Source organism: Mastigoproctus giganteus, chromosome 2 (genome assembly GCF_048544385.1).
Source record: "Mastigoproctus giganteus isolate SK-2022 chromosome 2, ASM4854438v1, whole genome shotgun sequence".
In the NCBI taxonomy this organism is placed as follows: Eukaryota; Metazoa; Arthropoda; class Arachnida; order Uropygi; family Thelyphonidae; genus Mastigoproctus; species Mastigoproctus giganteus.
The window spans coordinates 69,173,853-69,188,825 of record NC_143576.1 but is presented as its reverse complement, the minus strand read 5'-3'; the positions used below and the strand labels follow the sequence as shown (position 1 = coordinate 69,188,825).

The following is a 14,973-nucleotide window of genomic DNA, read 5'->3' as shown; positions in this document are numbered from 1 at the left end:
AAAAAATCAATCTTTCTAGATGTTTTCTCTTTTACGAAGAGACTTCAGTCGAATCCCATTTGAAGAGCCCGAGAGACATTCGTCTGATATTTCCCTTGGCACTTTATGGAACGACAAAAGTATTTCCGTTCTTCGATTCTCGTCCTTAAACAGAAAACTTACTACAAAATGTCACAACTGAGCCAAAACAAGTTGAACCCAAACTGAGAGTATAGATGTATAAAAAGGGAATAAATCTTCCAGGAGAAGAATATAATTGTTAATATATGCAAAACGATAGTGTTAGTTATGTAGAAAGTATTAGATTAAACGATAAGTTAAGTAATTGAGTTTATTCTACGATCTCCTGCAAGCGCTCTGAAATAATTTGATAACGTTAAGCAACTCTTGCTGTGAGTTTTCAAGCCATAGGGTGCCCGAGTAAATCATAAAATCAACTAATGTCTTGCAAAAATCTAAGCGTGCAAATGGACCATCTTAATTTGCTTATGTAGCGTCCGGTAATCGTATGGTGAAACGTGTTCTTTTATAATACGCGTTATATCGTGCGATACATATAATTGGTTGCTTCATTCCATTATCGAAGTCTACTGTACGGATTAAACCCACATTAATCTCCACCAATACGTCGAATCACTTCCTAATGAAAATGGAGAGATGCTTCTTCGGAAAATTGTCTCTCATGCGATAAACACGTATTTCATGCACTACGGACTGTCATTTTAATTATGACACGCAGTCAACAAGACGACTTGTTTTCTCCAGGATATTTATTATTTAGATTCATCTTCTCTTATGACATTGCTACTTCGGCCGTTTACCTTTCCTGGCAGAAGGAAAGTTCTACTCTGCCTTTTAATTCATCTAATGATCTCTTCGTGCAATAATTATGGCAATTACAATTAATATCCTTTCGGCTTTCCCACGCACGTTACTTATCACTGTCAACATAGAGAAAGAACTGCCATCGAGCAGAAAAAAAAAAAAAATGGCGATCGAATTCTACAATACTTGATATTTTAGGAGAGTCAGCCAATAAATACCGAACTTTCTTTTTGCAAATATCATACTAACATTATATAATTCTTCACCTCTAGGGTATTTCAACCAACACTTATGTTACATTTACGTAGTCAGCTTTGAAGCAAAGACAAAACTTGTGACTCTGCAATGAGTTGTGCATATCACGAGAATGTTGAGCAACTCTTGGTATTTGTTGGTCTCGGATTCATTGTTCATTGAAAGAGAATTAATCCGTTATGTATTCATTAGCGAGCTACACGGTAATGTATTTCTACTCTATATTGCTCATATATCAGAAATGGTTATAATGCAGATCATGAGCAGTATTGTCGCTGCTTCATAGTTAAGTGACAGTTGCAGAGAATTATGGGCTAGAACACATTTTCCTAAAAACAATATTAACAGAAATTAAAAACTGAAAAGCCGCGAACGGTAACAATGTTTAAATCATTTTAATACTCATCTCTTATGGTTTAAGGAAGTCCACACTCACTGCTTGTATCTTTCCTAAAGCAAACACGTTGTAGTCTGCGCTTGCATTATAAAACGAATCATAGTATAAATTGACAAGTCTTGTAAATAGAAAAAAAAATCATAGAAACCTCAATGAATTTTGAAATGGATTTGAAAATTATTTTGCGACTTAAGTATTTGATAAATATTTACGCTGATTTATCAGGTTTACTAACCCTTAACGCAGCACTGCAACATTATGGGAATGTAAACAGGTTTATTCCTAGAGTTTTAACTAATAGCCATTTCGAAGAAAAGTAAGGAGCCTTTCTAAAGTATAAAGAAATCATAGGATTTCTTAAATATAAAGTATCACAGGATTCATAAAAAGAAAGGCTGCCCATCTTCTCGATAATGTTTTTCTCTTTGAAATTCTGCGTCTCGGTGTCTTCTCCTTTTACAAAGTAAATTACTAGAAAAGCTTTCTTTCATTCAGTCCTGCACTTCGAATTTTAATTTGAAAATACTTGTAGCGTATTAAGTTCGAGTTCATTTCTGTGATATCAATTTTCGCTCTTCTCTCAGTTCAGACAAATACTCTATCAAGCTCACAGATAATATTAATTGCATCTGAAGAAATACTGGGCATCCAAAAACACCTCGCTATTTTGTGTAAAGAGTTTCTTAAAGAAGACATTCCTCATTTTAATCAGACAACCACACGGCCTTGACTAGAAAAAAAAAGTCTAGTAATAAGATTGGCAAGTGGATATAGTCAGCGAAGGAGACAAAGTGGAGTACAGCTTCCTTTCAGCGCACTTGATTAAAATCCTTTTGAATTTTGATTCTATTGAAGTATACGATGGAAGATTATACAGTTTGTACTGGGGTTAATATAAAAATGGAACTGTAACTATAAGTAACGAAATCTATAGCGAAAATTGAATAGTTTATGAATATGACAGAATATTAAACATTAATGTAATGGAATTGATCAAATAAATGAATGACAACGTAAAATAGGTGTCACAATTGCCAGTGAATTTTACTAAGGTAATTTAGACTTTCCTTTCGGCATACACTTAATAATATAGACAACTATTGAAACAAAGTTGTATATATGGATCTCTCTTAACACGATTAAAATAGATCTTCAAAATGCCATGCTCACTGGATTTTGCTTCCTCTGATTGTTTCTCAAACAACCCCCCTTGAAATGTCACTGAACTTACAGCTGAAGAAATTATTCAGAACGAAAAATAGGGAACTATTAGCAATTCCTAAAGAACTATTCGTCAATACTTCCAGAAGCGTTGCAAGGAGCGTATTCAGCTGAAGGAGATTACTTTGCAGTTATACTCGCAACATGTTATGGTTTTTGTTTAATTACTCTACTATCCTTATTTTTTATTTTCACTTAATTTTACACTTATTTCTGAAGTATAATTTTCAATTCATTTGGATATAACAGAATTACATATAATGTAATTATATCCAAAATGAATAAATTCTTCAAGCGATTCACCAAATATAGCCAACATAATTAATTCCCAACACAGAAAATTCAGAAAACAAAACAATTCAAACCTAACCTTTTCAGATTCAAGCATATGAGCAGAATATTATCTAATGCACCCCTTCATCTAATAAATCTTTACAACATCGATTGCCAAGGATTTCTCAACTTTCAAGCGACAGGAGTAGGATTTACAATTAGATGAAAAGAAATACGAACAGTAGCCTGCAATAAATGAATATTTATTTATTTTTTAGACAAAACAAATAAAAGTGAACACTCGCACGAGTTAATACCAAAAATGTTGGAGACCTGAAAATTTAGGAAAAGATGACACACACCGACTACTCGGATCAATCTTCTCCGAGATGAATACACTGCTTCCAACGCTTCTGGAAGTATTGCCGAAGGGTTCTTTAGGAATTAATAATATTTCCCTATTTTCCGTTCTGAATAATTTCTTCAGCTGTAAGTTCTGTGACATTTCAAGAGAGCATTTTGTTTGGTTAACAATCATAGGAAGCAAAATCCAATAATCATGGCATTTTGGAGATCCATTCTAATCGTGTTAAGACTGATTGGCAAATCCAACAAGAAATACTAATTCCACTAGCAGTTTCACGAAGAGTTAACGACCACTTCTGACGAGATCATGAACGCGAGAGATTCACGGGTTTTGAAGTTGTACGGTAGCAAGAGCGGAGGTCATTGTTGACGGAGAAGGGTGTTCTTTAAACTTGGCAATCCACTAAAAGTCTTCGATGACGACAGAGAGCCTCTTCTCCGGAAGTTGTTTTAACATTCCGTGGATTTTTGTTTTCCCTAATTTTAGACAAAGTTTTATGAAAATAAATCAGTAGTTAATACTGCAACTTGAAGCCAAATCTGCCAGGAATCTGACTAATCTATATTGTAAAATTTCCGAATCAATTGTAGCACTTTCGGTCAACAAAATATAACATCTTGAATCTGCATCAAGGCAGTGTAAGGCTCGATCTTCAGAAGCGAAGTCTGCAGAGAATGCTTTCCTTTCCTCCAAAAACACTCGCTTTTAGAAACTTCAGAAATAGACAGGGATTTCCCTATTTTCAAACAAAACTTAATAATGGAACAGTAACGAAATACAGGGAAATCATCGACAGAGATAAAACTTACACGACCAACATCCTCGAAGTAAAAAAATTATTATCTGGTGTTGACTTCAAACAAACCCACAAAATGCGCAATTGCAATTAAATTACCACACAACGGCTATGTTTAAAAATATCCAAGAGTAAGTAGCCTAGCGCTTTGCATTCTTTATTTCGCGTGACTGAATTTCTGGTATTTATCTGTACGTATTACCATTTTGTTTAATTATATGAATTAAGAATTTTAATCTTTTCTTCAGTCAAGATAAGTTGCAAATCCCTGCCACTATGCCGTGACATTGCTAGTGCTACTTACCACCATAAACATACAAGCTTACGATAAAGAGTTTAATAATAATAATCTACATATGAAAATTAAACTTATAAACTCTGCCTCATACACAACAGAAGTGCACGACACGACAAACGTTCACAACTTAGTTTTAAAGAAGTTTCGCTGATACCCTGGTTTTATTTTGTAACTTATCCAAATGTACTGCATCTTAATGCCAATATACCACTGGTATTTAGACTACTTCGTCTGTAACACGTGATTATTCATTCGTGATCTAAATTCATTACTGAAATTCCTTTCTCATGCATTAAATTTTACTTTTTGTTTTACTTTTGTCAATGAGAAATAAGACGATAATTTATATTCAATCCTAATTTTAAATTAATTTGAATCTCTTTATGATTTAATTATTAAAGTTTTACAGCCTTAAAACATACAGAAGAGCACCATCTGTGCGAATGAGCATAATAATAGACAACGCAGCATTGCAGTGTAACAGACATTCACAATTGCAACACCGCTAAACTGGTGTTCGCTGGGAGGCCTTTTGCTGTAAGGTTCTTGTGTAGGCTCTTTGGCACCATACTGATGGCCACTATCTTTTCGAAATGCACATTTCTTTGGCTTCCTGTATTAGGTCTCTATATAGTTACTGATCGTTTTCCCCCGTAGGTTTCCGGAGGTTATTGGTGCCGCTGTGTCGATCAGGTAGGCAGCTATTTCCTTCTTGTCAATGATGGCTATGTCTGGTCTACTGTGCGAACCGTCTTGTCAATTATTAAGGCGCGATCCCACTATAGTTTGTAAAGCTGGGGCCTCTAGTACTGCCTCGGTTTCGTCCTTGTAACACGGTACATTTTCTTTGATCAACTGATATTTTTACTGATACCATCTCCTTTTTGATTGCAACTTGTATGGGGATCTCAGAGATCAACTTCGGAGAGGAATTCCCAACTTCTTCCCAAAATCGCCTAATGACTACAGACAAAACAGGGAGAGCAAGAATAGATAGCGGGGGTCATTTGTGAATAGGCGTGAAAGGGGTTGCTCCGGAGCAAACAATAGGACGGGAGACCGGATTAGTCGAAGCGTTTCCTTTGATCGGTTACACCGTCAGACTAAACAGGAAGTAGGTGCACTTCAAATGTTTGGGTTCAAATTAAGACTGGCGTCTGGCTTGTCTGTGATGGAAGGTTTCTGATGCTTTAGAAGGCAAGATGCGAAAATGGAAATTGTGTGTTTGTGGAGGTGGCTTGTCGACATCAAAGGGGTATACTGTCTGAGAAAAAAATAAAAAAAATAAAGATATTCAAAGGGGAGGTTAATCGCGCGCTAAAGGGACAGCATTGGAATTTAATATTGGCGAATGAAACGGAACGTAAATTTGAATAGAAAGGAAAAGATTGGTTGAAGTCCGGAACGGAGGCGGCCCAGTCAAAAGGGGTGGTATGGAGTTCAGGGGAACAAAAAGAGAGCGAAAAACAAGAAAGGAGTTTGGGGGGAGAAAAAAGTCGGAGAAGAGAAAAATAAAGTAAGTCGGGCAATGCCGAAATGTAGGGAGTGATACAAAGTGGCTAGACGGTAATGAAAGAAAATAGTTAATGGTAGGAGTAACGGGAAGGGCAAGGATGATAAGAAAAAGAGATTATGAAAGACACTAAGTGTACCAGGAAAGGTATCGACCTCTTGGAGCAAGATGCATCAGAATGATCTTTAGTAAGGGAGGATTTGCGCATTCAAAACGGAGAAGGGACGCCAGACCCATGCAGCCAAGTGTTCCGGAAATCTATCTGAAGCAGATACAGGAGAAAGCAAATAAAGGAGAGCCATAGAGGATAGCCTAAGATGGAAACCTCCCTGGAAAGTAAAGAATCGGATAGAAGTAGGTGAGCACTATATTAAGTACACTAAGCTAGCTAGAAGGACTGTTAGAGAAATAGTATAATAAGTAAAGGGGGTTAGTACTAAATAGGTGAAGAGAGGAAAGTTTCTCTCTGAAGCAAAAATACTAACAGAGTTTATTATGTTAAAGGGGGTTAATGTATAATGGAAGGGAAACTAAGGAGTGAATAGTAGATTAAATTGATATAACAGATGTGTTAGGAAGGGTAGTAACCTTTCAAAGAAAGTTTCTGAATATGTTTTAAAGTTATAGACAAGTAAGTTATATGAGAAACTCTGAATGTAATGGTTTATTGATGGAGATTATTGGTTTATCTGAATGACTAGTGACACGTAGAGACTTTAGGAAATTTGAGACTGGTCTACAAGTATATTGAAACAGAGTGGAGAGAACACTGAGCATAATGATGAAAGTAGCATATTTGATTGTTAATGTAAGAAGCGGAATTGTACCCAGGAGTAATGAAATGAGTATAGTGAATGTACAAGTGTTAGGAGTTAGAGCGAGACGATTGAATCAGGTGTTTTCATTCAATGGTAAACTCAGATTATCTAGTGAATGGAAATGTGATGAGAATGATTATGCAAGATACCTCTGAGTTGACTGAGTTTCTGTGATATAAATTTTCGCTCTTCTCTCAGTTCAGACAAATACTCTATCAAGCTCACAGATAACATTAATTGCATCTGAAAAAATACCGGGCATCTAAAAACACCTCGCAATTTTGTGTAAAGAGTTACTCAAAGAAGACATTCCTCATTTAAATCAGACAACCACACGGTCTTGACTAGAAAGACAGACTAGTAATAAGATTGGCAAGTGGATATAGTCAGTGAAGGAGACAAAGTGAAGTTCCGTTTCTTTTCAGCGCACTTGATTAAAATCCTTTAAAACAAATATTTTTACATATTAGTAGATATGGGAGAAAACCTTTTAGAGACAATTGAAAGCTGCGTCAACATTAATGAAATGATGGATATTAATGGATGGCATTATGATGTTGAAATCTTTCGGGTTAATTCCATCAACTTCTCTCAATTCACGACAGTGGAAAGCACATTCTTAAATGAAGTAGGCACGATGGGAATTATTCTAACAGAAGCCACATAGTTCGGAACACTTTAGGGAGGGACAAAAAAAACAAATTTATTTCTACATCCATATCAGCCCTTTATTGGTAGCGCGTAGCCTGACAGGATGAGATGAAAAATATTTATTGCTGGCAAATCACTGATTTAAAGTTATTGATAGTTGCTATGTGTACCTTATTAAGGCATTTAGTGTTTTATCTGCTCTATTTTCGGTCAGTCTGTTCACTTTGCGTAAACTGAGGGAGCTTGAGACGCTATCGTTTATTTGATTATGTCCGATCAAGTTCAGTCGCTTAGTGAAATTCTATCTTTCATCACTAAGGCATGTTTCCACAAACGCTTCTCGAAGTTCATCACTATCGCCTATGTGGATATTATCCCTGAAAATGGAAAAATTCCTGTAAAGTTTGTGGTCCCAAATAGTAAATCAGCTAATTCAAAAGTATTTGAAACTCCTACTAACATTTCCTTTGCATTTCAATCATACAAACTTTATGCCGTAAATGTCACAAGAGCATGAATAATTCCTGATTATAATATTCACTACATATATATGCAGAATTGATAGCAATTTATTATTTCCCCCACCCTCATTAAACCACGTTAATTCAAAGTGTTTTTCGTAAATATTGCTTTATTTTGTTGTGTTAAATTAATTCCGATGTTTAATGAATGCCTCCACAAGCTTCAGTTTTATAGAAATAAACATTTTCATGCTTCTATTTTCTGTTACCAACATCGGTATACATTTTTTTTCGTTATTGACAATGGCATTAAATAAATATAGGTTTTAGCTTATTAATCAACGTATGCAGCGAGTCTTAAGATCTGAATCTTATGTTATGATGTCATATCAAGGAAATATTTCCCTGATACGACGACCTCGGTATAATGTCTGACATGTCTCTTATTCAACTTCCCTTACTAATGAACTCAAGTTTTATTTGACTGCCAACCTCAAAGAATTATTTTAGGTTTCTCCCAAATTGCTGTACACCATAAAATCACTAAACTGACTTTGAACCAGAAGTTTTTCCTTAATTCTTTTTTAATTATAGCTTTACAACTTCAGCCGTTGTCATTGATCGTCTCTTTTGTAAAATTTGTAAGTGTAAAGTATTATTTAAAGTTGTCATGTAAAGGTTTGCGAATATATTGCCATCAACTACAGTGCGCACATTTCCCGGTTGATAGATAAAATCTTCAAGATATCCTTTTCTCTGAATGAGGATATCTTGAAGGTTTGTATCAATACCTTATTCACACAGTAACGCTTTAGTTTTGTCAAGGTCTGTTGACACCCTGTATGTTATGCAGCTCATTCACTTGTAAATTCGATTACACTTTTGAAATGAAAATCCTATTCCAGCTGTTGTTACAGAATAACGGGAGACCACTGCTATCTTTAAAAAAAATGTAAAGAAAAAAAATCAGGGGGAAATCAGATGTGAGAAATGTCTATTACTCAAGAGTTCAATGAACTTATGGAGAATGTAACATTATATCATAGGTTTATTCCAGTAGGGCTACTAACAAGCTGACAATTACAACAGCATCCACATCTGTTAGCATCTCCCGGATGACTTCTGCTAACGATCCAGAAAACCTTAAGAACGTCGGTAGCAGGTTATTAAAAGAGAATATCACCCCAAAACTAAGCACGAAGATAGGTCATGAAGGCTCAGTGTCAGTGTGCAGAAGTCAACTAAGAAGAGAAACTCAGCCGAGAGAAAAATGATAAGGCACGTGAAGGGATAAGTCGTAAATGCTGTTATCGTAACTCATCTTTTCTTACTGCATTCTCCGTTTTATGATAACAGCAATAAGTAAAGGTTACAAAACTGTAATCCTCTTATTACTTAGAAAGAAGCCACTAGAGCATATAAAATAATGCTGGTATGCTGCATCTATTTTCAAGATGGAAATAATGATATCGAAAGAGTACGTTTATCGAAGAAAGATTTCCCAATCATAAGAGAAATAATTCGTTGGATCCTCTTCAACCAAATTCCACCACTCCCACACACATTTCAGAAATAACAAAACTAATAAACTTCATTAAAAGTTCCACAGAACGTGTCTTCGTTTACTCGCAACAGTAAAAATGATAGAAGATAAAATATGCCAAGGTTTTCGCAGATGTGTAATTGAAGAATCTCTCCCCGAAACCCCTCCCTTCACTCTGTGGCTTAGAGGCTCAGAAAAGCTTACAGGGTTCTGCCCATGGATATGCTCCTGAACGTTCAGGAGATGAATTCAGACTTCAAGAAGTACATTGAGGACAAATCCTACAGAAGATGTATCATCAGAGAAATCATGTTAAATGTTTTTATCATATAAAATCACTAACATTGTTGCTGCTATGGGTATTGCATCAGATTAGAACCTTATTTTTATTTATTGATTGCAATAAAGATATTATAACTCATCTTATTGCATTACGTAAGGAATAAGATGGATTATAATATAGCTAACAACTAAGAAAATAACAGTTATGATGGACAAGGATTCGAGTACATACAGTAGGATAAATTAAGTGCCAAACAAATATATTCTTCAGAAATTCAACAGATAATTTGTTTGTCATTAACCTTTGCACGCTGCAATCAGATATGAAATACAGAATTACAGGCATTATCAATGAACAAGAAGTATCAATGAATTATACTTGTTCTGTGAAAAGAAAATGTAGTTCTTTATCAATTACTAAAATTATAACTAAAGAGAACTCTTAATGAAACTATAGTTTACTAAGTTTTCTGAATAGTAATGATAAAAATTAATAATGAAAAACAATAGGAATAAATTAGAGAGACTTTCCCGTTACCCTGTAGTACTAAAATGGCTGAGATGCGACATCTACGTGTGATGCACACCAGCGGTGCCTGGTATTAGAGATCGAAGAGAAAAAAAATGGTTAATGTTGAGGAATGATTAAAGGATGCATGAATGTGTTATGATGAGCGCAATTAAATTCATTGCCAAAAAACTGCCCAGGATAGTTAATTATAATTAGCTTACAAAGCAGCAGTGAACAGAGGTTAAAACTTTAAGGCAAAAAATAGGCTGGGCAAACGAGACATCTCGAACAGTGCGTTCTTAAAACTAACGGCTCACGAGAAGCAGAATTCAGAAATAGAGAAGAGCTGAAAGAATAATGAGATAGAGAAAAATAGATGGGCTCCGTAATTCGGGTTGCATACCCGTTCCTGTAGTTAGGACTCCGAACGAATGTCTGGGAGTGTGTTCCTCATGAATTTAAGGTTAGTCATGTGTGTAAGAATGATGACATGCTAAAATAATTAAAATATGTATAAATATATACAGAGTTAATAAACTGTAATTGGACAATTGGTGGGTACAATTTTCTAAATTGTAAAGCATCACACAGGCCAAACGTATATATACATCATTTACAAATGTGGTAGTTAAGGGGTATTGACTTCAATAAAACTGAATTAACTCTGTACCTAATTACAGTGTATCAACTCTGTATATATATTTATGCATACTTAATTATTTCATCATGTTATTCTTACACACACGACTGACCTTAAATACATAAGAACAGTCCCAGACATTCGTTGAGGATCCTAACTGCAGGAACTTCACAAGCGACATCACGTTCACGAGTCTTACGTAATACACGCCAAGCGTGCACAGACTGTCTAATGCTAACAGTCTAATGAATTAAAACTACATTTAATCTATTAATTAAAATGTAGTTTTAATTTATGGATTTCTATTCAAAATATTTCTCTATGAACTAAACAAAATCTCATGAAAATTCATTCCATAGGATTACCTCTGTTACTCGCAGGCGTACTTCCAGACAGACATGGAAGACAATAAGCGAGTATATGCTAACGCACTTCAATAGGCTATAAAATACACTGGTGCGCAAAACTTAAGGACCAACACTATTTCTAAAGGTTACAATCACAAAATTTTTACTTAAGGTACTCTTTACTGATGAGAGTAGATTCAGTCTCAGCAGCGATTCTGGACGTCAGCTAATCTGACGAGAGGTTGGCACACGGTATCACCCCACAAAACATCACTGAAATCGATATGGCGGTCGAGGTGTTCTCATCTGGGGAGGCGTTATCTTGGATGAACTTATACAACTCCAGATATTGGAAGGCGGTACTTTAACCGGTGCACGCTACTGTACTGAGGTAATCCTTTCCCATGTGCGTCTGTTCCGAGGTGCCACTGGCCCCAAGTTCGTGTTTATGGATGATAACGCCACACTCCAGCTGTTGATATGCTTTTGGAAAGTGAGAACATTGTTCGTATGAATTGGCCTGCCCGTTCCCACGAACTAAATCCCATTGAACACATATGCGACGCTCTGGGGAGACGCCTAGCGGCACGTTCACACCTACCAGAAGATGTTCACCAGATGAAGAGGACAAGACAGAGAAATGGACGATGTTACTGCAAGGACTTCTCTTACTGTCTAAGTATGGATAGGCGGTGCAAAGCCTGTATCAACATTAGGGGTGGCCATATCTCCTACTGAGGACCATCTCTTCCCTTTGTTCCATCTTTGGCAGTGATGCATCTGTATCGTGGCAACCAGTGTTATGTTGCCATTTTTGAATAAAGTCCCTCTGTACCGTTTTGTTTCCGTTATATCATTCATAATTTCTGTACCTCAAGAGGCTCCTTTTGAATGCTTTTCCCATATCCAGGCCACTCCTATGAGAAGCTACAGGAAAACCTGAGTGGTCCTTAAATTTTTCACAACAGCGTATTTACAATATGATCGACATTGATAATATCAGTATTGCATTTTAGAGTGTTTCTATGACATATTAAATAAAATTTTGGCTGAAAGCCTTAGTCGGATAATTTACAATATAAAAAAAAAAAGTGGGAAAGGAATTGTTGAAGAGTTTCTGGCCTACCATAGAAAGAATGACTTTTTATTTTATTTTGGGATTAATGGCGCAACAGCAACCTATGCTATAATGCGGCAACCACGGAAGGAAAAATGAAACAATTTGGAAATTAGTGTTATTCAGTATTGCCACCTTTACGGCCCACTCGCTTGATGCAACACTCATCTTTTGTAGAACACCTTTCCCTAGAACAAACCTTCCTGTGTCTTATAACTACACCTCGAGTGCATGAATAACATTATCTTTTCTTCCAAAGTACCGCCTTTCAAGTATTTACAGGCAACGTGTCGATTACTACTTCTTAACTGTAAATGTCTGTGGTAAAATGGAAGATGCTATAACTAAGTATGATGCTCCGTATAGGAATATTATTTTCTTTTTTTAATCACAATATGTTCTTCCTGTAAAACTCAGTTTCTCAGGTTGAGGTATTTCTTTCTCGTTTTGGTCAGAGGGCGATTTTTAACAAATACCACTCCTTTATCTACCTTAAGTGTTCAGGATAGCATGGGGAGAGATTATAACTGGGCTGTAATGTTCATTTTTATTAACTCTTCTCACTGTCTTTCGTGTGTGAGAGAGAGCTTGCCCAAGAAGAATGAAACTTTTTTTGGAAAAGACTTAAAATATAAAGCTCGTGGCCCTCCTGGTGTGATGAGAATGTACTATTAATACGTTGTAACCAATATTATTGACACTTACTAGTAATAAAGATTAAGTTTTTGGTCCGGAGGGTGATTTTTCCACTCGGGCTATCGGTTTCACCATGTGGGAGTAATGAAAGTTGTCTTTTCTCTCCTGAGTTCGCTTACTCCTTGACTAAAGTTTACTGAACTGTACAACTTTCAAATAAAAAGAGCGATTCCTTTTTAGGAAATAAGGCTTCAGAGAGCGAACTCAGATCGCTAGGCTACGAACACTTGACACCCAGGGCCAAAATCAATTTACTGGTGGTACGCCTGGTTAAGACAACTTGTGAAATATTTTTAACTTTCGTTATAGAATTCGCTTTTTTGGGAATTGGAATACGTGGACGTCTTAATGTAAATAGAACAAACTGCAATAGATATAGATTTATTGGAAATACAAGATGAAAACCAGCTAGCACCTACAGCGAAATACTGATAGAATACCATTCGGATCATGCGAGTAGGGATTTTTAAGGCATTATAACGGAAATTTGTGAATAGCAGAAGCTACAACATTTTATATTTCCTATATCACGAGATTTGATGGGAGATACCCGTCAGGGAAAAATAATTGCTTGAACATTATAACGAGAGCTTTTTAAGGCGGCTTACTGAGAAGATATTTCTTTCATTTTTTTTTCTTTTTCAAAATATTTTTAAGAATTTATATCTGTGGTAAATTTGACGAGTTGAACGTCTTTCGTTTTTCCATTAATAACGAATATTCCACTCGAAATAGCGAATCATTGTGAAAGCGTAGCAAGCTTGCCACACAACAAATTATAACCTTTGTTTCTGGATAGATAGAGCAATAAAACTCCAGACCAGTTATTTTATGGCCAAGCGAAGAAGTCACTTGGGGATCATTTGTGTGCGAGAAAACGCAGTCGCGTCTAATGTTGGCTGACCAGCGTTGGCAACGTCAGATGTTTTCTGATAGCTCAAAGAACCGAAAAGTAAGCTTAGTGATATCGAGCGTGAATTGTTTCAGAGAAACTTAGTATGCAGAAAAGATAGGCAGGCACCTTTGTCCAAATGTGTAATTCGATCGAAGATACGTTGGCCGAATTAAGAAAAATCAACATTAATCCAGCCTGGACTTCACAAATTTGTAATTATAATTAAGTAATGATTTTATTACATTCTTTAATTAGTTTGCTCTCAGTTCCATTTTTAATGTTAAAGTAATGTCTTCTTGGTGATTTTAGTAACAATAATAATAACCATAATACAAAGGTACGTCGCCTAACGGCACGTATATGATTCCTTAGTCAACAATAAGCCGGGTACTTCTTGAACAGTTTCGAATCTAACTTGACATCACTTCCAGATCAAGCAGTTTGCGTTGAATACGCATTCAGAAAGATATTTGCATAAACTGGTCTTTATTTACTGTACAGGCAGTTCTCGCTTTACGAATTTTTTTCCCCCAAGTATCAGTAAAATCGAAAATACGAACATTAATTGCAAAAAATTAATGTTAAACATTCATAAATACCACGTTACAAACCACGTGCGTAGCTATACAATACAGCGTACCACACTTTACGATATTAATCAGTTCCAGAGACACCATCGTATCGTGAAAATATCGTAATGTGAACCCAATAGATTGTTTTTTGGTAATTCGTTTCAAGATCTCGGAAGTTGAAATTTTCGCTGTAGAACTAAGCTATTTATCTCTCTAAAATGTAATTTTTAAAGTCACGAGCGTGATCTTAAGGCCATATAAAAAGGTCGTGAGCGTGGTTTGTAAATTGTATTAGTCACCAATTCAAATAATTAAAATGCACTACACTTTCATCGTTATCATATAAGAATCAATTTTAACCGCCTTTCTGATATTTTTTAAAGCACATTTCTGGAGGTTATGACCATAAAACAATTTGCACTTTCCGATTTATTCGGCTTTTCTGTTACTGAAAACAATTATAAACGGATAGTAAACACCATAATAACACTGGAA

The 14,973-nt window shown here is 35.8% G+C and overlaps 1 protein-coding gene across 2 annotated transcripts in view; it reads right to left on the bottom strand.

Moving 5' to 3' along the window:
- LOC150089329 (adipokinetic hormone/corazonin-related peptide receptor variant I-like) overlaps positions 1-14,973 on the bottom strand; it is a 312,349-nt gene that overhangs the window by 183,486 nt on the left and 113,890 nt on the right. Inside the window, exon 2 of one of the 2 annotated variants that reach the window (XM_090368504.1) lies at positions 7,685-7,791. The exons of the other annotated variant lie outside the window; for it this stretch is intronic. Within the exon in view, the coding sequence (XP_090224630.1) occupies positions 7,786-7,791 (6 nt within the window). The 3' untranslated portion in view covers positions 7,685-7,785. Of the gene's footprint in view, positions 1-7,684; positions 7,792-14,973 lie in introns of those variants that run through there. 2 annotated transcript variants of the gene reach the window in all.